This window comes from Parambassis ranga, chromosome 19 (assembly GCF_900634625.1).
Source record: "Parambassis ranga chromosome 19, fParRan2.1, whole genome shotgun sequence".
NCBI lineage: Eukaryota > Metazoa > Chordata > Actinopteri > Ambassidae > Parambassis > Parambassis ranga.
Window position 1 is genome coordinate 4402179 of NC_041039.1, and position 20616 is coordinate 4422794.

The window sequence follows — 20616 nt, forward strand, 5'->3', positions numbered from 1 at the left end:
TCATCTGCTTCTCTTTGTAGACGACAGTACAGCCCAGCAGACTCACATCCAGCAGAGGCGTCTGCTCCTTGGAGCTCCTATAGCACTAAAAAATGCAGAGGTGGGATGTTAGCTTATACGGCCAGAGGTGTAAGAATAAGACATCAAAATAACTTTATTTTGGTACTTGTATTTTATGGTGTGTGGTTTTACTTCCGAATTACTTCCTGAACGTTTCAACCTTTGTTGACCCTAATCTTCCTCCCAGTCTTCATGCGTCTATACTTATTTCAGATTTACTCCTCTAGATATCTGTTTCTATACACCAGTTCTCTAAACCTGTTACTATCTATGATGACCTCACAAAGCTGTGTCTTATTACCCACAAGGAGGCGATGGTCTTTGATGACACACAACTGCTTGGCCCACTGACCGAGCCACTTCTTCCTCCACAGGAAGGCACAGATACGAGCGTCCTTCATCAGCTCAATGGACGCCTCTGCCGATGGCCACTGGTGCCAAAAGAGGGGGAGCAAAGACAAAAGTCACTAGGAGTCGAAAAGGGCAACAGTCCAGTGGACCCTCCTGGATCTGGACAAAAGCCCACTAGAGACGAAGCCATGGATCCTCCAGGGTCCGGACAGAAGAACACCAGGAGTTGCAGGGCCTCCAGGATCCGGGCAGGAAGCAACCTCCCCGTGCAGCAATGAGCGGAGCATCCCTCTCCCTGTCCATCGTGTTGCCCGCTCCTGCCCGGGCCGGGCAGCAGGGAGCAATGCTAGAGCCATTAGAGGAGTCAAAGCGACATGTATGGACAGGGAGAGGGACACTCATTGCTCCCTCCTGCAATGGGAGGCTGCGTCCTGGCCTCGTGCCTTTTTACCGGCGGCTGGATAAAAGTAACTCTGCAGAAATGCGAACATTTGTAAACCATGAATTTGTTTGTGTCGTGTGAGCAGACTGTCTGTGATAAACTGTGATGTTTTATTGGAGCAGCAATGAGCAGTCCGTCTTTGCTTGTTAACGTTCTCTGTTGTTAAACTGTCAGCTGTACAGTGAGACGCGGCACTTCTCTCAAAAAGACTCTCTCATTCAGTATGCATCTGTCATAAGGCACGTCATTACGTTTTTATGCCTCGTTGGCATGCACTGCAAACCTGTGTAAACATTAAATTACAAGACCCTTTGAGATCAGCACTAAATGACTCTCACCTAGTCTACGTGACATTTTACTGATGTCTACTGCTCCTAAACCAGACCTGCCTTATATGATCAGATCTCACCTTCACAGTAGAGTCAATAACTTGCCTGTTGCTCTCAGTGTTGGGAAGATTACTTTAGAAATGTAATTGTTACAATTACAAGTTACCCTGTTAAAAATGTAATAGTAGTTTAACTATTTCAGTTACTTTATCAAAGTAATGTAACTAATTACATTTGATTACATTTTAATTACTTTTCTTAATTTTGAATGAATGTTTTCAACTTTTCCATATTTACATGTTAAAACCTTTCAGCAGTAGCCTTAACTTAGCCAACATTAACACAATAATAAAATCAATCACTAGACTGAATTTCAGTATCTCTTTTTACTGAAGTGAGGAGTCAGCGGTTGAAACAGACAGGCTAGAACATACACACACAAAAGTGGGCTACTGTGCTATAACTTGATCAATAAACAAACTTAAAACTAAAACACTAGGTGTAGTGTTAACAAAGAAACATCATTTTAACATAAAACTTCAATTCAGTTTTATTTATATAGCGCATATTACAATCAGACATTGTCTCAAAGCGCTTCACAGGAACCCCCCTAAGAGCACTGTGGCAAGGAAAAACTCCCTTTAAGAGGAAGAAACCTTGAGCAGGACCCGTCAGCTTAAGGGGGAACCAGTCCTGCTGCTAGTCAGAGAGGATGAAGGAGAGAGAGAGAGAGAGAGAGGAGAGAGAGAGAGGAGAGAGAGGATGAAGGAGAGAGAGAGAGAGAGAGAGAGAGGAGCAAACATGATACAAACATGATACAGTACAGAGCAAACATGACAGCAAGATGAAACAGTGATTATATTGTAATGGATATCTATATATATCGTCAGTCCATAAGTAGGAATAGTAATTTGGTAGAAAAGGTGAGCAGCAGGGGCTAGTGAAGTCGATGAGCACAGGAGAGATCAGGGGCCAGACTGCAGGTCAGTATGCAGGTCTTGAGACCTGCAAAGAGAGAGAGCGAGAGCGAGGCACAGAACTACGAGGAAGACAGTAAACACAGATTATGAGACGATATTACCCAGTATGAGCCAGACTAAGGAGAGTAGAGGAGATGTCAGAGGGTGAGGGGGAAACTGCTCAGAGGATCGTGTTTGTGCCACCCGACAATGTAGGGCAAGAGAGACTTCACGGGCCGGACTGCAGGTCATCATCCAGGTCTTGAGACCAGTGTGAGCCAGACTAAGGAGAGAAAAGGAGAGGTTAGAGGATGAGAGGGAAACTGCTCAGTGGATCATGTTTGTGCCCCCCGACAACGTAGGCCTAGAGCAGCATAGCTGTGCTACACACTAGGTCTAAGGCTAACTGTAAGCCTTACTAGACAGAAAAGTTTTAAGTCTAGTCTTAAAGGTGGAGGCAATGTCTGCCTCTCGGACCCAGATTGGTAACTGGTTCCATAATAGCGGTGCCTGATAACTGAAAGCTCGTCCTCCCATTCTACTTTTATGAATCCTAGGAACTACTAGTAAACCTGCACTCAGAGATCTGAGTGTCCTATTAGGAACATATGGTACAATCAGGTCCTGCAGATACAATGGAGCAAGTCCATGAAGAGCCTTGTAGGTTAGAAGAAGGATCTTGAAGTGTATTCTTGAGTCCACTGGGAGCCAGTGAAGAGACGCTAGAACAGGAGAGATATGATCCCTTTGGCTGCTTCCTGTCAGAACTCTAGCTGCTGCGTTCTGGATCAGCTGCAGACTGTTGATGGAGTAATGTGGACATCCTGACAAGTTGCAGTAGTCCAGTCTTGAAGTGACAAAAGCATGGATGAGTTTTTCAGCATCACTCTGAGAGAGGATGCTCCTGATCCTAGTAATATTACGCAGGTGAAAGAAAGCGGTCTTGGAGACCTGCTTAATATGAGAGACAAACGACATGTCTTGATCAAAGATAACTCCAAGGTTCCTCACAGTCGTAGTGGAGGCCAGAGTAATTCCATCCAGAGAGAAAGTATTATCTGATAAACTAGTTCTGAGATGTTTAGGTCCAAAAACAATGACCTCAGTCTTGTCCGACTTTAATAGTAAAAAGTTGGAGGACATCCAGTCCCTTATGTCCTTTAGACACGCCTGTAGTCTGACTAGCGGCTACGTTTCTTCAGGCTTCATGGATAAATACAGCTGGGTATCATCAGCATAACAATGAAAGATTATGCTGTGCTTCTGGATGATGTTTCCTAGAGGGAGCATGTAGAGGGTGAACAGGATCGGTCCGAGCACAGAACCCTGTGGAACACCGTGATTAACCCTTGTACCTGTGGAAGACACATCGTTAGCATGAACAAAGTGAAATCTGTCAGATAAATATGATTTCAACCAGCGCAGTGCTGTTCCTGTAATCCTGATCTCGTGTTCTAATCTGTGTAGCAGGATGCGATGATCTACTGTGTCAAAAGCAGCACTGAGATCCAGTAGAACGAGTACAGAGACGAGTCCACGGTCCGATGCCATCAGGAGGTCATTAGTGACTTTGAGCAGTGCTGTTTCTGTGCTGTGATGGGCTCTGAATCCAGACTGGAAAGCATCGAGCAGACTGTTCCTATGCAGGTGGTCATTTAGCTGACTTACAACAGCTCTTTCGAGTATTTTGGAGATAAAGGTGAGGTTGGAGATCGGTCTGTAGTTTCCTAAGACATCCGGGTCCAGTGAAGGTTTTTTAAGTATTGGAATGATCACAGCAGTTTTAAAAGGTACATATCCTGTTTCTTCACAAGGAATGAACAAGGAATGAACTCTGCCTTTGAGGCTCTTCAGCAGGCACAGGATTTTTCTAAGTTGGACTTGCGCAATGCCTATCACTTGGTAAGAATAAGGGAGGGGGATAAATAGAAGACTGCAATTAATACTCCTCTGGGCCATTTTGAGTACTTAGTTATGCCGTTTGGACTAACCAATGCTCCAGCAGTTTTCCAGCATCTCATCAACGATGTCCTACAGGACCTTTTGTATTGGTTTGTTTTCATGTACCTTGACGACATTCTGATTTATTCCAAGGATCTGCAGGAGCACCGGGGGCATGTCAGAAATGTTCTTCAGAGGTTACTTGAGAACAAGTTGTACGTTAAGGCAGAGAAGTGTGGGTGTCTTTTTTGGGCTTTGTCATTTCTGGAGGGGAGGTGGGGCCAGAGGTCAGGGAGCTCCGAGAGGCTCTGTCCTTGCGCTTTCTTCTCTCGGAAGTTGTCAGCTGCAGAATAAAATTATGATGTGGGGAATAGGGAGTTGTTGGCCATCAAGTTAGTTTTAAAGATTGAACTCTCGACAGGCCCGGTCGGCATTATTTTTAGGGAACCGGATCCCGGTGGTGGTCCTCCGGGACGCTTGTACGTTCCTCAGTCCGCCCGTCAGCAGGTCCTTCTGTGGGCTCACTCCTCCCAGCTCACCTGTCACCCAGGAGTTCGAAGGACACTCTCGTTCCTGCAGCGAAGGTTTTGGTGGCCATCTATGAGAGCTGATGTCCGGGAGTTCATTGCAGCCTGTTCTATCTGCTCCTGTAACAAGACCAGTAACCTACCAGCTTCTGGTCTGATGCAGCCCCTCCCAGTTCCTGGTCGCCCTTGGTCACATATCGCCCTGGACTTCGTTACAGGGCTGCCCCCTTCTATTGGTAAGACGATCACTCTGACAGTGGTTGACTGTTTTTCCAAAGCTGCACATTTCATTGCCCTGGACAAGCTGCCGTTGGCAGCAGAGACAGCCCAGCTGATGATTACCAACCTTTCATTTGCATGGCATTCCTTTGGATATGGTCTCGGACCGAGGCCCCCAGTTCATGTCCCGGGTGTGGCAGTCCTTCTGTAAAGCTTTTGGGTCCACTGCCAGTCTGATGTCCGGCTTCCACCCTCAGTCTAATGGGCAGGCAGAGAGGGCCAACATAACATCAACCTCTGAACGGAGTCCAGGAAGCTGTCCTCCAAGTTTATTGGCCCATTTGACATTGTGAAGATCATCAATCTGGTGACGGTGCATCTCCGGCTTCCAAGGTCTCTGCGGATCCACCCGGTGTTTCACGTGTCTCAGATCAAGCCTTGGGTTTCCGGTTCACCCGGAATGTCTGGTCGTTCGCCAGGTTCCCGCCGCTGAGGGATCAGACACGCCCTTCCTTCCCATGACTCCCTGGGGCTCTTTAGGCTATTTGTTTGCTTCTCTCATGCCTTCTCCTTGCCAGTTCATTGTGGTTTTCTCCCTGTGTTCCAGCGATTATTTCCGGACTACTTACTTACTTAGTTTGCTTGCTTGTGGATTTTTGCCTTCTCCCTGTCGCTACCTTTGCCTCCATGGACTGTTTTCTGGCTGGACTTTTGGCTCGGACTCTGGTTTGGTTTTTGCCCAAGTCAAGCAGGTCCCTCTGCCAACCTGTAGGCACTTTTGCACTAATCCACTGCAGTAGGATATTCTTTCTTGCAGCAAAATAAAGTATGCAAAACAGTCCTAAAATAAGGGACATTGGATCCATTTCAATATGCATAACTAATATTTTCTGTATTTCACAATTTGTATTAGACCAGTATCTTTGCAGCTTCGAACATGACCAAAAACAATGAGTCAAAGTCCCAATTTCTGTTTTACACTTAAAGGTAGGGTAGGAGATTTCATTCTGATGCACTTTTTTTAAATTAGTGTAACTTCTCTTTACAGTCGGATAGCAACCAATTAGTTAGGCAGTTTCACGTTAAAACAAAGAATATGAATCATCAGTGGAAGCTATAAAACTCTAAAAACATCAGCCAATCCTCCGAGGTGCCCCTGCGCATTGTATTGGCTGGTTGTCACTCTCTTCCTGCTCTGCGAGCACCAGAGAGGTACGTGAACTCAATGCGCGTGAACGCCAAGTTAAACACCGGATTGGCGCATAATGGCGGATGGCAGAGTGGGAAATACCAGCGAGTGGGAAAAGAAACACTGTTTTTGGAAACACCACCACCAGAAAACGGCTTGATGCAGAAAGATGTGAGACAAGAGTGGTGCTGTGGTGGGCATGGTTCTTCCGTACAGGTAGGCAGCTTTCACCAGGCTACGTTTGCTAACCTGATGCTAACATCATGCTAACAGGCTCTGATGTGGATGTGGATACAAAGACTTTGTTCTTATCGATGGTCATTATGATGGTCACGTCAGGGCTGCTAATCTCTTGTCTCTGTGTTGTTGTAGCTGTGTCCTCAGCTCTGCTGAGGGAGAGCAGAGCAGCGTCTTCTGTCATAGACCTGATGCTGTTATCATTGTTCAGTTTACTGCTGCACTCTTTATGTCTTGCTGTAATTACTGTACATTGTGTGATTGTGATATTCTCTCCACAGCTCTGTGATCTTATGGCCAGACGCTGCACCAGACCAGTCTTCACCTGCCTGAGGACAGCACGTGATAATAATGATCACTGATTTTGTTCTATCGTATATATGTTATGTATTTTATTTAAATCCAAATACAGTAAACTGTTGCCAACATATCTGGTTTTCATTATTTGTGCAGCTTTTTAAAATAACAAAAGTTGAATATATCCTGTAATAGACAACAAACACAGTTACAGTTTTTCAGTGAACAGATATTTATTCTAATGTATGATCAACAAAAAAAGAACAGAAGCACCAAACATGTAAGAACCTGAAGAAATAACAGGCCAGTTCTAGGTGTGGGACGCCTTCCTGCTACACAGGCCTGTGTGTGTCAGCATGAGGATGCACAAGTCACCAGGTTGTCCACGGCATCATCTGAGCCTGCAGCTCCCTCAGAAACAACAGCTGACTGCAACTGCTGCAGAAGGATCATGGTGAGGAGGTCCGATGTCAGACTTGGTTCAGACAGAGCTCCAGCAGCTGATAGGTCTGCTCCAGGCTCAGGATTTGAATTCTGACCTGTCAATCAGTAAACAATAAACATTTATATATTGTCAATAAACAGAGTTTTACTGTCCTTGAACAGGTCTTGCGTATGATTGGTGTTCAGACTAAAGTAGAGCAGGTAGGTGTCTGGTGATGTGAGGTAGCTGATATCTGTAGGGAGCAGATTGCTCTGTAAACAACCAGAGGTGTTCTCGCTTCTCACATACGATCGGCAAACTCTGCTTGAGATCGGATGCTTCTGCAATCAGCTTAAATCTGACCCGGTGACTAGCTCTCCTCCGTTCCTTGAGGAAATACCGGCCTTCCTGAGGCGCCCTCCTGTGTATCTCACCCGCAAGAAATGCCGAAGGAGACGGGGGAAACGCGGTGGCGTCCGGGTGAGGATCGAGGCTCTCCTGAGATCTGCTCGCGTGCCTTTGCTGGATGATCCTGCTCTACACTCGCTGGCGATCAGGGCCCGATTGATCCGACCGGTGTTCCCGGAGGCCAACAGCTACGATGGCGTCGGCTGTTTGGTGGACCCCGCTCAGCTGCTGCTGCCTCCTGCCAGCCGGCGGCCACGAACAGGAAGACGTGGTGTGGATCATCAGAATCTCCGCTCACTGAAGCTTGCTTCGCCCTCGACTGGCACTCTTAATTTAAATATGGCGCTGCTGAATGTGAGGACCGTTACCAACAAAACTTTTCTCCTGAACGACTTCTTTAGCTCGCGTAAACTGGATTTTATGTTCCTGACGGAAACTTGGCTACATGAAGGAGAACTGGTACCTTTCTCGGAGCTGCTCCCCACCGGATGTAATTATTTTAATTCCCCACGTACCACTGGCAAAGGAGGAGGACTGGCTTCGATATTTAAATCCTCATTCCACTGCCAACAATCTCCGGCTGTCAGCTACTCCAGCTTTGAGCTGCAACTCTTCGAGGTAAAGCTCCCCGTGACTGTTCTCTGTGCGGTGGTCTATCGCCCACCAAAAATCAACAAAGACTTTGTTCGGGACTTTGCGGACTTTGTGTCGGGTGTCACTCTTAAATATGATCACTTTCTGATCGTTGGTGATTTAATGTGCATGTCTGCTGTGAGAGCAGACCTCTGGTCAGAGACTTTCTGAGTGCCATTGACTCTTTTAATCTCATGCAGTCCGTTTTGGAGCCGACATGAGAAAGGCCACACTCTGGATCTTGTGTTGTCATATGGGCTGGATGTACAGATAACTGAAATCGGACACTCTCTCTTATCTGACCATCTACCTGTGTTATTCTCCCTCTCTGTGCCTGCACCCGCCATCATGAACACCGCTCCCGTTCGCCGTCTCCGTGTTTTTAACCCCTCAACTCCCCAGTTGTTTACCGCTGCTTTTAAAAACTCCTTTTTATATTCCCTTGATCTTAGCAGGCACGGTGTGGATGATTGTGTAATGATGTTTGATTCACTTTGCTCTGAGATTTGACTCTCAAGCCTGTAAGGCCGCAGAAACAGCCCTGGCTCAACGAGTCCACTTGTGCGCTCAGACGCGCATGTAGGCAGGCAGAGAGGAGATGGAAAAACGACAAACTTAAAATTTCGTGGGAACTTCTGTGAACACATACTGCGCATCCCTGTGATTAGGAGGCGTGGCTTCAGGGTGGGCTCAGAGAGAAGGAGCCGAGCAGCCTCCATGACATGACATTTGTCTACGAAGTTATGGAACTTTATGATGAGAGCTCTTGGACGTTGATTGAGATCTGGTCCTGGCGCTAGTGCTTGGTGCGCCCTGTCAAGCTTTAAGCGGCCGACCATGGTCTCCATCTGCAGGTGTTCGGGGATCCATCTTTCGAAGAATTTCACCGGATCCCTCAGTGCCCTCTGGAACAAAACAAAAAATTCCCTCTGGAATGCCAATAATACACACATTGTACCTACGGCTCCGGTTGTCCAAGTCATTGATGCGCTCTTGCATACGCTTTATGTGCGTCTCCATGTTGCCAATCTTTGTCTCAGAATTAGTGGCAACAGCCTCAATGTCAGCAATCCATTTTTCCACTTCTTCAAGTCTAGCCTCCACAGCTATCATGTTAGCCATTTGTTGATTGATAGCCTCGAGGACTGCGGCTATCTTAACATCAAAAACTTTTGTGAGGCTCTCGGTCACTTTTCCCAACGCTTGTACAATGCAAGGTTCCATAGCGCTATAAGCTGCTGCAGAAACTTCGGATATAGCAGTAGCCTGTGGCCTATCTTCACTCCCTTGAGGTTCAACATTAATACCGAGCCCATCTTCACTCTTATCAGGTGCAGCATTAGCATTTAGCCACTCTTCGCTATCTTCCGGTGTAGCGTTAGCACTCAGCTCTTCTTCGCTCACGTCGTTGATCATGACCTTTCTCGACGGATTTCTTCTAGACCTAGGCATGCTCTTGATAAAATAACTATCCAGACTCATGTTAAAAGCACTTCAGCTCCCAAATGGTGTAGTTTGACCATAAGGAAAAATGATAAATGCAACTTATTTTACAAAACCTGCCAGAGCTTGCTCTGTAGCAGTGTTACCTCTAGGCACGAGCAGGCCGCCCGGCCAGGACGCACAAGGTGCAAACCACAGTGTAGCGGTCTATGTATACCATTCTGGGGTGGTCTTCACTGCTGGAGCAAGTGGATGCCGTGTTTCTCTTGGAGGTGCATGGTTCGCACTTTCTCCTTATTTTGCTGACAAGCTCTGAATCCAATTGTGAATACTTTTGACAAGTACAGTGGACACTGGAGCTCCTCAAACCTTTTATTACACACATTTTCCTGCCATCCTCTTTTAATCCTGTGGCATCAGGAAGCATGAGAGATGCAATACTCTGCAATACAGGCATGACTCTAAGGATTCAGGAAATGTGAAATTTACCCATATTATCTCATTCTGATGGGGTGATTTTCAGCCCTATATCAGGTGGACAGTTATTCTCACAAAGCAGACCAAACAGTAAGCAGACCAGATTCAGTAGGTTGTTGTATTGTTTAATCTGTATGAAGTACAGTAATTGCACTGGCAAGATTCTTGCAACACCACCTCTGCACTAAAGCAGGGTGAACTTATCCTGTTACAATAGACTCATTTACCAACTTAACAATATAAATGTTATATTTTAAGCATTTTAAATGTAGTTCAATATATGTATGTACAATATAACTGAATTCAGCCCAGGAGTAGTTTATTCTGTGCTGGGCTAGGCCAAACCTAGAAAATAAGCCCTAGCAACAAGCCAACCTCAAAAGGCAGGGGCACAAGCACAGGTTTAAATTGTGATAGTTGACAGTTGTTGATGAAGATTCTCAGTCATCCAGGTTATAATATGTAGAGAAGATTGAAGCAAGGCATCTGGACTTTTAGTTTTCTTGAAAACGTTTCGCTGCTCATCCAAGCAGCTTCATCAGTTCTGTTTGGTGGGGAAACATGGTTTATATGTGGTTGCAGACCTCAGTGGGTGGGTCTGGGTAAAACTTACAAACAATAGCATTAAATGTTTCCATACTTACCTGTGTTGGTCTGGCTGACTGTGACAGGTGTGTCTAACGACTGGCTAACGACTATGAGACTGCTGGAGGGGGAGAGGTTGACAACCCTTTGTTCTTGCTGTTAGTATGCGATTTGGAGTGAAACTTCCTGGGAATGGATGGAAGCTGCATTGCATGTGGTAGAAAGATGATGTCTGAGGCCACCACCTCTGTTAAGGGAAGGGTCACCCTGCTACCAAAATGTTGACTACAGACTTGTATCTTTTCAAAAAGTACAAGCAACCTTTGCCACCTGGAGTGGTACCAAAATCTCATCTGGACTATTACTGGACTATTATTATGGACTATTACTACAACTTTTACATATCATTAAACAGATCAAATCAATTTTGTCACATACTTGTGTTGAGAGAGCAGCAGCCATTCGTCCATGGAGCTACATAACTTTTTGTAAACCTTTTTTGTTTGTTATGTTTACTGTAGCTATACCTGCTAGTATTAAATTTGTCTCTAGTGTCTCTAATCATACTTGAAGTTAAAAATAAAAGAAATAAAGAATGTTTTAAATGTATATTTATTTATTTATAAATTTATTTATTTTTACTTCATCACTACTCATTCCGAGTGGTGATGGAGTCCACTTTAAGTAGTACTACCTGTTACACTCATTCACCACGCATTCAGAGTGGTGATTGAGTCCACCTTAAACTAGCACTACCTATTACACTCATTCACCACGCATTTAGAGTGGTGATGGAGTCCACCTTAAACTAGCACTACCTATTACACTCATTCACCACGCATTCAGAGTGGTGATGGAGTCCACCTTAAAGTAGCACTGCCTATTACACTCATTCACCACGCATTCAGAGTGGTGATGGAGTCCACCTTAAACCCTGTTCTGCTAGTAGGGTAGCCAGTTTGTTTGACACGTGCTCAGTAAGAGTCTGGTGTACTTGTGTACCAGCAGCTGCAGTCTCGTCAAGGATCTTACTGTTGGTGTCTATCTCAGAGACAATGGCCGAGTAAGATTCTTCCTAGTGGGAGACACCCTGCTCTGCTTGTGTGGAAGCCAGTTTGTTGGACACATAATCAATCAGTTTCTGGCGTTCCTTCAAACAGGCTGCTTTGGCTGCATCATTGATGTTCCTCTTGGTGTCCATGTCACAGATAATGGTCCTGGTAGAGTCTACTTTTTGGGGGACACCCTGCTCTGCTTGTGTGGAAGCCAGTTTGTTTGACACATAATCAATCAGTTTCTGGTGTTCCTTCAAACAGGCTGCTTTGGCTGCATCATTGATGTTCCTCTTGGTGTCCATGTCACAGATAATGGTCCTGGTAGAGTCTACCTTTTGTGGGACACCCTGCTCTGCTTGTGTGGAAGCCAGTTTGTTTGACACATAATCAACCAGTGTCTGGCGTTCCTTTAAACAGGCTGCTTTGGCCGCGTCATTGATGTTCCTCTTGGTGTCCATGTCACAGATAATGGTCCTGGTAGATTCTACCTTTTGGGGGACACCCTGCTCTGCTTGTGAGGAAGCCAATTTGTTTGACACATAATCAACCAGTGTCTGGCGTTCCTTCAAACAGGCTGCTTTGGCCGCATCATTGATGTTCCTCTTGGTGTCCATGTCACAGATAATGGTCCTGGTAGATTCTACCTTTTGGGGGACACCCTGCTCTGCTTGTGCGGAAGCCAGTTTGTTTGACACATAATCAACCAGTGTCTGGCGTTCCTTCAAATAGGCTGCTTTGGCCACGTCATTGATGTTCCTCTTGGTGTCCATGTCATAGATAATGGTCCTGGTAGAGTTTACTTTTTGGGGGACACCCTGCTCTGCTTGTGTGGAAGCCAGTTTGTTTGACACATAATCAACCAGTGTCTGGCGTTCCTTTAAACAGGCTGCTTTGGCTGCGTCATTGATGTTCCTCTTGGTGTCCATGTCACAGATAATGGTCCTGGTAGATTCTACCTTTTGGGGGACACCCTGCTCTACTTGTGTGGAAGCCAGTTTGCTTGACACATAATCAACCAGTGTCTGGCGTTCCTTCAAATAGGCTGCTTTGGCCGCGTCATTGATGTTCCTCTTGGTGTCCATGTCACAGATGATGGTCCTGGTAGATTTTTCCTGCTCGATGTTTCTTTTTCTTTTCAGTGCATTTGCAGTGCAGTGTGCTATGTTTTGTGCTTGGGGTTGATTTAGATACATTTTATATATATGGCACATCTGCTGTTCGAAGTGGCAGTTATAAACTTGGCTATGACATCATACACGGCATGTGATGTCATATCTGTATGATGTCATATACACATGGCTTTGATGTGTCACACACAATGATGCATATTCTACACGTACCCTCAATTGTGTTGAAAGCACTTTTCTGCCATCTATTGGTTATAGTACAGCTGGCGGCCAAAAAACGGAAGTGAATTCTCTGCCACTCGGATGCAATTTATTAAGTTGTGATAAAAATACATACCAATTGTAGCTGATGCGAGTGTTTTGTTTGTGTCTCCATGACAACGTCACACAGTGCCACAGTGTTGTTGTTTTTATGTTATATAGTTGGTTAATGGTCAGTTAACAACCAGAAACTGTGTCTGGGCCATGTGCAGGACTAGATGACGGCCCATCGTTCGAGTTTGAATGGGAGTGAAGTCTGCTAGGAAGAGATGAAGGGACAGAGTTGTGAACAGGTGAGAGCTGATGCCTCACTAGTTGTCTAGTTGATGGCCCATCGTTAAAGTTTGAGTAACATTATTATCCTCAAAGGAATGACCACTGTCTTTGAGGTGAAGGTTAAAGAAAGACAGATGCGCAAATTCCAGAGACTTAAGTCTCAGCAACCTTCTCATACAGAAACCACTAACTTGGCATGGAGAAAAGGGGATGACTTCAGCTGTGAAACTGGCTTCCAAGACAAGTGACAAACCTTTCAACAAAGAACTCACTCAGTCAGAAAAAGAGGTGCTGGCGAAAGGCCTCAGTTTTGCAGTAACACCTGAAGAGATTCCAGTGGTTGATCTCATCACTGCCACAGAGTCAGCCATCAAAAACAATAACCTGACGGGCACAGAAGCTGACCAACTAAGACTGAAAGTAACGGCAGCCCTCAACAATGCAAAACCACCCCCTTCCAAACCCACTTTTGAGCAAAAAAAATCTGTAACAAGCCTAAAAAGGGACAAAGACATTACTATCCTTCCAGCAGACAAAGGCAGATGCACAGTGGTATTAAACACAGAGGACTACTACTCCAAACTCATGGACCTCCTCAATGACACCTATGAGCCACTTAAGAGGGATCCAATTAATATAAGAAAAAACTGGTCAACTGTCTACAAACATTGGAAAAAGAAAAAGTAATTAACAGAAAGCTGTACTACCAGTTTTACCCTGGAGAATCCATTCCATGTATCTATGGACTTCCTAAGATACACAAAGATGGGGTTCCTCTTAGACCCATCGTAAGCAGCACTAATTCAGTTACATATAATGTGGCAAAACATCTAGCAGCACTCCTGTCTCCCTTGGTAGGCAACACACCACACCATGCACACAACTCCCAGGACTTTGCAGACAAAATTGAACAGATCAAAATGGACAGAGACAACACCATGGTCTCCTATGATGTAACTTCGCTTTTCACATGCATCCCCACTACAGATGCGAGGGAACCAGTGAGAGAACAGCTGGCCCAGGACAACACACTTGCAGACAGAACCCTCTTAACACCAGACCACATATGTGATCTGGGTCATTCTACAAATGGGTGCTATTTGCGTCCTCAACATTTGATGCAATGTAAAAGTTATCAATCTACATGTTCTACAGTTTATATTTGTTAATTAAAGTCTTACAATATATGAATTAATGCTATTTCAAAACAATAAGATATAATTTTTAATATTTTTTTAATTTATAGTGGCATTTTTGCCATGTCCGCAATGGCCAACATAGAATTTGCATCCAACATTTCAACAAAAACAACAAAATTTAAATCAAACATTTGTCATTTTCAGATTTAAATACATGTCCCTGATACTATAAATGATATAAATTCTTAATAAAAGCATTAATTTTATAAAAACTGTTAAGATTTTTGTGCGTCCCTCAGTTTGTCTTACCACCCTGTCACTCATTCCCTGTCTTTCTATAAAAAATGTACTGTTCCTTTAAATGACATTAAAAAAGAGGTGACATCACTTAAGCCTTTGGACCAGCGAAATTCAAAAGCAGGCAAGTTCCCATCTCATTTTTTGTTGATTATTTGTTGCTTTTGTATTTTAGACGGGGTCCGTCAAGCTTAACCTCACCACCCCGTCATGTGGAATTGATAGGGAAAACAGTATTTTATCACTTTTTTTTCCAGTATTAGTGAAAAGAAGATCATATTTCAAGTTGAAAAGTATATATATGCTAAGTTAGCTAGCTGACCACATGGTGAACTGCAGCCATTTTAGGTTGAAATTTACCACCCTGTCATATACCACCCTGTCACATTTTTTACTGTGACAGGGTGGTATTACATGCAATCTAAACTGGAAAACTGGTTAATTGGAGCCCACAACATGTAGGCTAATATAGAAAAATGCCTGCCATGAATAGGAAAGATCAATGGCATATATTATTAGTATTTTTAATGTAAGATAATCACTTTTCTTAACTCTGTTTTGTTCTCTCACTCATCCATTCACTCACTAGCTTTTCACAAACTCACTCAATCAACAACACCAATTCCTCAGTTCATTTTATTGTCTCACTCATTCACTCACTGAGTCTTTCACTCATACATTTAGTCAGTCAGTCACTCCCTCACCCAATACCTGAATCTCTCAATAACTCACTACAGAATAATGATAATAATAAAATATTTGCAGATAGAGATGTCTCCATCATGGCATCAAATTTTTATTCTTGCTATTTTATCAATTACCATAATTTTTTTTATCAGAGTTTCAGACACTATTCATAAGTTTTGCAATACATTTTTCAATTTTAAATGGCCTACATTTCTCTGTTTTTAATTGTTTAATTTAATTATTAAGAAATCCACCCCGTCACATGAGTTGCCCCCCCGTTACGTGTGTTACCACTCCATCACAGTGTAATTTTCTTTAAAAAAATGTGAAAGGAGAGTGAAATGCTCTATAAATGAATGTGTCATAATGCTCTCACTTCTTGGACTGTTCAAATAAATGCAACGTTCATTTGATAATATATAGCTAAATAGTGTTTTTTGTTTAGAAACTGAAGCTCTGGTCATGTCAAAATCATATTTCAAGACTAAAACTAAAAAAATGAATAAATAATAATTAAATAACAAGACTAAACTTATTAGTATCCTAAAAAAAGGACAGTTTACTCATAAGAAAGCATTTGATTTAAAACAACTATTTAATGTATTACAAGTCAAATTGTACACAAATTGTCTGTGACAGGGTGGTGCAAGAATGAACCCCAGGTCTGAATTAAAAGGATAATATTAATAGGGATTATATGCCTGAGGTGGGAAAACACATTTTTCTGAAGGTTTAACATGTCTTTTATAAAGAGGATTTCTAAAAAAAACTCTTAGCCTTGATGAAAATTTTACAAATTGCAAAATGGAAATGGCACCTGTTTCGTAGAATGACTCATCTACTGGACATCTGCCTAAACACCACATATTTCAAATGAAAAATTCTACAGACAAAAACATGGCTGTGCCATGGGGTCACCTGTATCCCAAATTGTGGCCAACCTTTACATGGAAGTGGTGGAGGCTAGAGCTCTAGCTTCCTTCCCAGGAACAGCTCCATCCCACTGATTCAGATTTGTGGATGACACATGGGTGAAGATCTGAACTAGTGTAGTGGAGCACTTCACCAAACACATAAAAGCAGTGGACAAAAACATCCAATTCACTCGGGAGGATGTCAAATACAACAGTCTGGCATTTCTTGACTGCCTTGTTCACACTGAAGCAGACAGGGGCTGAAGCAGCATTGAGGTCTACAGGAAACCAACCCACACAGACCAATATCTACTTTTTGACTCACACCACCCACTGGAGCATAAGCTGGGGGTCATCAGGACCCTACAACACCGGGCACAAACAATACCTACAAATACAGAAGGTAGAACTAAGGAGCAAAAACAAGTAAACACAGCGCTCAGAACTTGTGGCTACCCAAACTGGGCCAGGAGAGCCACCTCCTCAGGACAAGACTCAGCAGTTCACCTTCACCTCAAAGACAGTGGTCATTTCTTTGAGGATAATGTCCAAATCCTAGACAGGGAGGACAGATGATATGAAAGAGGAGTCACATCTATGTGAAATTGGAAAAACCCTCTCTAAACAGAGGAGGAGGGCTGAGGCATCAGCTCTCACCTGTTTACAACTCTGTCCTTTCATCCCTTTCTAGCAGACTTCACTCAATCAACTAGTCCTGCACATGGCCCAGACACAAGTTTCTGGTCGTTAACTGACAATTAACCAACTATAGGGATCTTAGTCATGTGAGCTCCTGCAAGATCCACCCACAGAACACATAAAACTCAGATTCCCAACCACAATAGTAGCAGGACTGAAGAAGCCACTTGGGGGAGTGGCGAAACATCTTCAAAAAACAATCCTTGAGTCCAGTTGCCTCGATTTAAACTCTTGGAAATGTAGTTATATGTTTGCTCTTTACCTTATGAGATTGTTGGATTAAGTTTGTAAAAATGACTTGCAAATTAATAATAAGGTTAGGTTTATGTGAGCCACGTGACCCGGAAGCGGTGAGCGGAAGATGACGGGAGAGAAGAGAAGAGACGGACTACAGAGAGACGGAGGACTTTATGCTCATCAAAAGAAAACTTTATCTACCTCTGGTTATATGTGGCGCACACAGTAAAGAGAAAGTCTTTGTCCATTCTGTGTTAATGTTGATATAGTAACTGAACCGTTTTTTTTTAGTTTTCACGGTGTTCCAAATCTTCAGGGAGAAATAAACGTGATTGTGAACCAGTATGGAGCGTAGACCTTTTTGAATCCAGGGCAAATACACCAATTTATTGGTTTCTTACACTGTTAATATATTGGACTAAGCTAGCTAAGTTGTCGAATTGAAGTTATTCGCCGATTTCGGATTGTAGCGCTTTTGCTACATTAGGCTTATTAGCTAATGGCTAATGTGTAATACCGTTTTTAGCTGCAATATGATCGAAATCCAGGCTGCTGTGCATATATGTCACATGTTTTGAAGTATATAAGTATATACCTGTACTTATCTTTAAATGCTTAAAGTGAGTGTAATTATCTTTATATGATTTTAAATTTGAGATTTAGCTGATTTAGTTCATTACCAATCAACACATTCCTGTTAGACACTTACGTTGTTCAGTGTTTGCCCTTTTTTGCGGTAGAAATGGATGAATCAACTTATGGAAAGCAACCAAGTGGATTTTGTACCCAGGTCCCACCAGTTGAAAGTGATGGCAGCCATTTCAGTGACAGTGATGATGGTGATGAAGATTACAAACCTACACCAGGTGATGAAACATGTCCCAAGCTGACCTACAGAAGGCAGAACAGGAAGCAGCTGACCAAGCAAGAGACATCCAGCACTGTGGATGCTCTCTGAAGCACCAGCTGACTTGACTACCTGACAGAGAGGAAGAGTTATGAGCAGCTGTGTTGGGATGGGTACATGAGGATGGTGAGGAAGAGGAGAACACATTTAAAAACCTTAAGACATAATCAGCATCATCTTACTCTCTGCTTTCTCTCCCCACCAGAGTCTTCACAGGCAGACCACCAGCACGAGGTATGTGGTCACTCTAGTGAGACAGGAAGATGAGTGGGACCAGCCCCATGTCGTCCTCTATTACAGCATCTTGTCAGACAAAGAGATGGAGAAGGTCGAAGAGCTGGACAAGCTCAGGGTGAGTCCCAGCATCAGCTCAGCTCATGTACTGCTGGAATAGTTATTTATCATTTTTATGAATTCATAAATATTCACTGTGAAGTGAGTCCATCAGGAGTGTTAACCTGCAAAGTAGAATAGTGACAGACGGTCACAGTAAAGTGGCTGTGTAGCAATCACAAGCAACAGGAGGTCCTACCATACTGCAACAACGCTGTCCAGGCAGCTGCTGTCAGCCCAGCAGCCACGAACAGCGTGATCCAGCACAGAGCCGGTCTGTCTGGATCAAATGGGGCAAAGCGTTGACCAGAACTGACCTTGTGTTTGCGATGCAGCAGTCTGGACATTTCTCCAGGATGGACTGGGTTTAGCTTTTGAAGGAGCTGCTGCTTCTTGAGGCCTCCATGATAATGAACAGGCCAAGTGATTGTGGCTGTGCCTGTCTTAAGTTGTCCCGAGTGTCAGGGAGGGATCTTACCCGTCATAGGGGAAGCAGTCTACCATACTCGCCTGCTGATCTAACCCAAACCTGTTGTCAGGAGATTGTGAGACGGAGGACACAAATGCAGACTAGTCGGAAGGCAAATCTCATTGTTTATTACAGGCTAGGTTCGGTACACAGAAGTTCAGTCCGCGAGGCAGAGCTATCCAAAAGGGCAAAGGCAAAAACCAGTGGTCAAAGTCCAAAGCAGTGATCGGTACACAGGAGTTCAGTCCGCGAGGCAGAGGTAACACAGAGGGCAAAGGCAAAAAACAGTAGTCAGATCCAAAACAGGTGATACACAGGAAAATCCAAAACTCACTGGGGAAAATCACAAGCGCGAAAAGGCTACTTGGACAGCTGTGTCGCTAGGATTACTCACAAGACGAACTGGCAACAAGGGGAAGGAAACACACAGGCTTTATACACAGGAGGGCGGGAAGACAATTGGACACAGGTGAAGCACATTAGGGCGGAGCAGGTAATCACAGGAGGGGGAAGGGAGCACACATGAGGAAGGGGAAGTAAACAGAACTGAAACACAAGGGGAAGATCAAGTTTCAAAATAAAACAGGAAGTGACTAGTAAAACTAAAACTAATACAAACAGAAAATGAACTACAAAATAAAAGGCCTGGCTGAAACCATGGCACCTGTTTCCATATTATATTTTACAGACAGCTGTGTCTCATGTTCCTGCACGTCATACAGAAACACAACAACACAGCATCACAGTGATTCATGCAGAGTTTATCCTGATGGGACTGCCATTTGTGCATCTTCACCTCGCTCAACCGACCACATTCGTATTATTACTTGATCAGAAGATGTTAATCTCATCCACTTACTTTTGTTCCCTGTCAAGTTGTCATTAAAGTAATTTCATATTTTAGTATGTTTTGTGTAAAAAATAAGATAATTTGTGCATCAATCTTTAACTGTGGTTCTGCAGTGCCCTTAATTCATGCATGTTTGTGCATCTCTTAGATCTAGCTTTGTGTTGTATATGTTGTCTGATTTCGCACAGACATAGCTGAAACTCAGACTGGGATTAAATATTTATTCTTATGTCAATGCTGTGGCATGGTAAAATTTGTTCAGCCACAGTGCCAGAAAAAGTCAAAAACTAAGAACAAGGTTTTACATATTACACAGATTACTGACACTATATCACAGTATATTGTATCTTTATACCGCAGTTTTATTTTATACTGTATCTTTTATTAGTTTGATTGTCGTTGCATGTCAAACATGTTTTGTTATCCTGTAATTCTAGATATAATATCCACAGAAACAAGCTTTGTGTCATATTTCCCACATAAGCTCAGTTCTGTTGCATATGTTGCTATGAAAATAACTTGTTGCAGCTTTAATGGGACCAAATTTAACAGAAGAGAATAATTCACCTGTATTTAATCCTTTACAGAACTGCTTTTCTATGAAATAAAGTCATTCAAAACAGTCATTTGTTCAGGTCGTATCTTTTCAGGGTCAAGCTTTTGGTTTGGCTGCACATGACCCCTACACCAGATCAGTGCCAAAAGTATGAATCTGAAAGAAATAGGACTGTTGCCTCACAGCAAGAAGGTTCCTGGTTCGATTCTAACTGGACTTTCTGTGTGGAGTGTGCACGTTCTCCCCAGGCCTGCATGGCTTTTCTCCGGTTGCTCCGGCTTCCGAGAC

At 43.6% G+C, this 20616-nt stretch overlaps 1 protein-coding gene across 1 annotated transcript; it reads left to right on the forward strand.

Moving 5' to 3' along the window:
- Positions 1-18192: 18192 nt before the first annotated feature.
- On the forward strand, positions 18193-19926 carry LOC114451582 (prolyl 4-hydroxylase subunit alpha-2-like). Its single transcript, XM_028430322.1, has 4 exons — positions 18193-18246; positions 18326-18472; positions 19611-19739; positions 19921-19926. The coding sequence occupies exons 1-4, from the start codon at positions 18238-18240 to the stop codon at positions 19924-19926; spliced, it is 291 nt and encodes a 96-aa protein (XP_028286123.1). The 5' UTR covers positions 18193-18237.
- The last annotated feature ends 690 nt before the right edge of the window (positions 19927-20616 follow it).

Coding starts and splice junctions, on each gene's coding strand:
- LOC114451582 (XM_028430322.1), top strand. Junction 18,473..19,610: donor AAGAGCTGGACAAGCTCAGG/GTGAGTCCCAGC, acceptor TATATTTTACAG/ACAGCTGTGTCTCATGTTCC.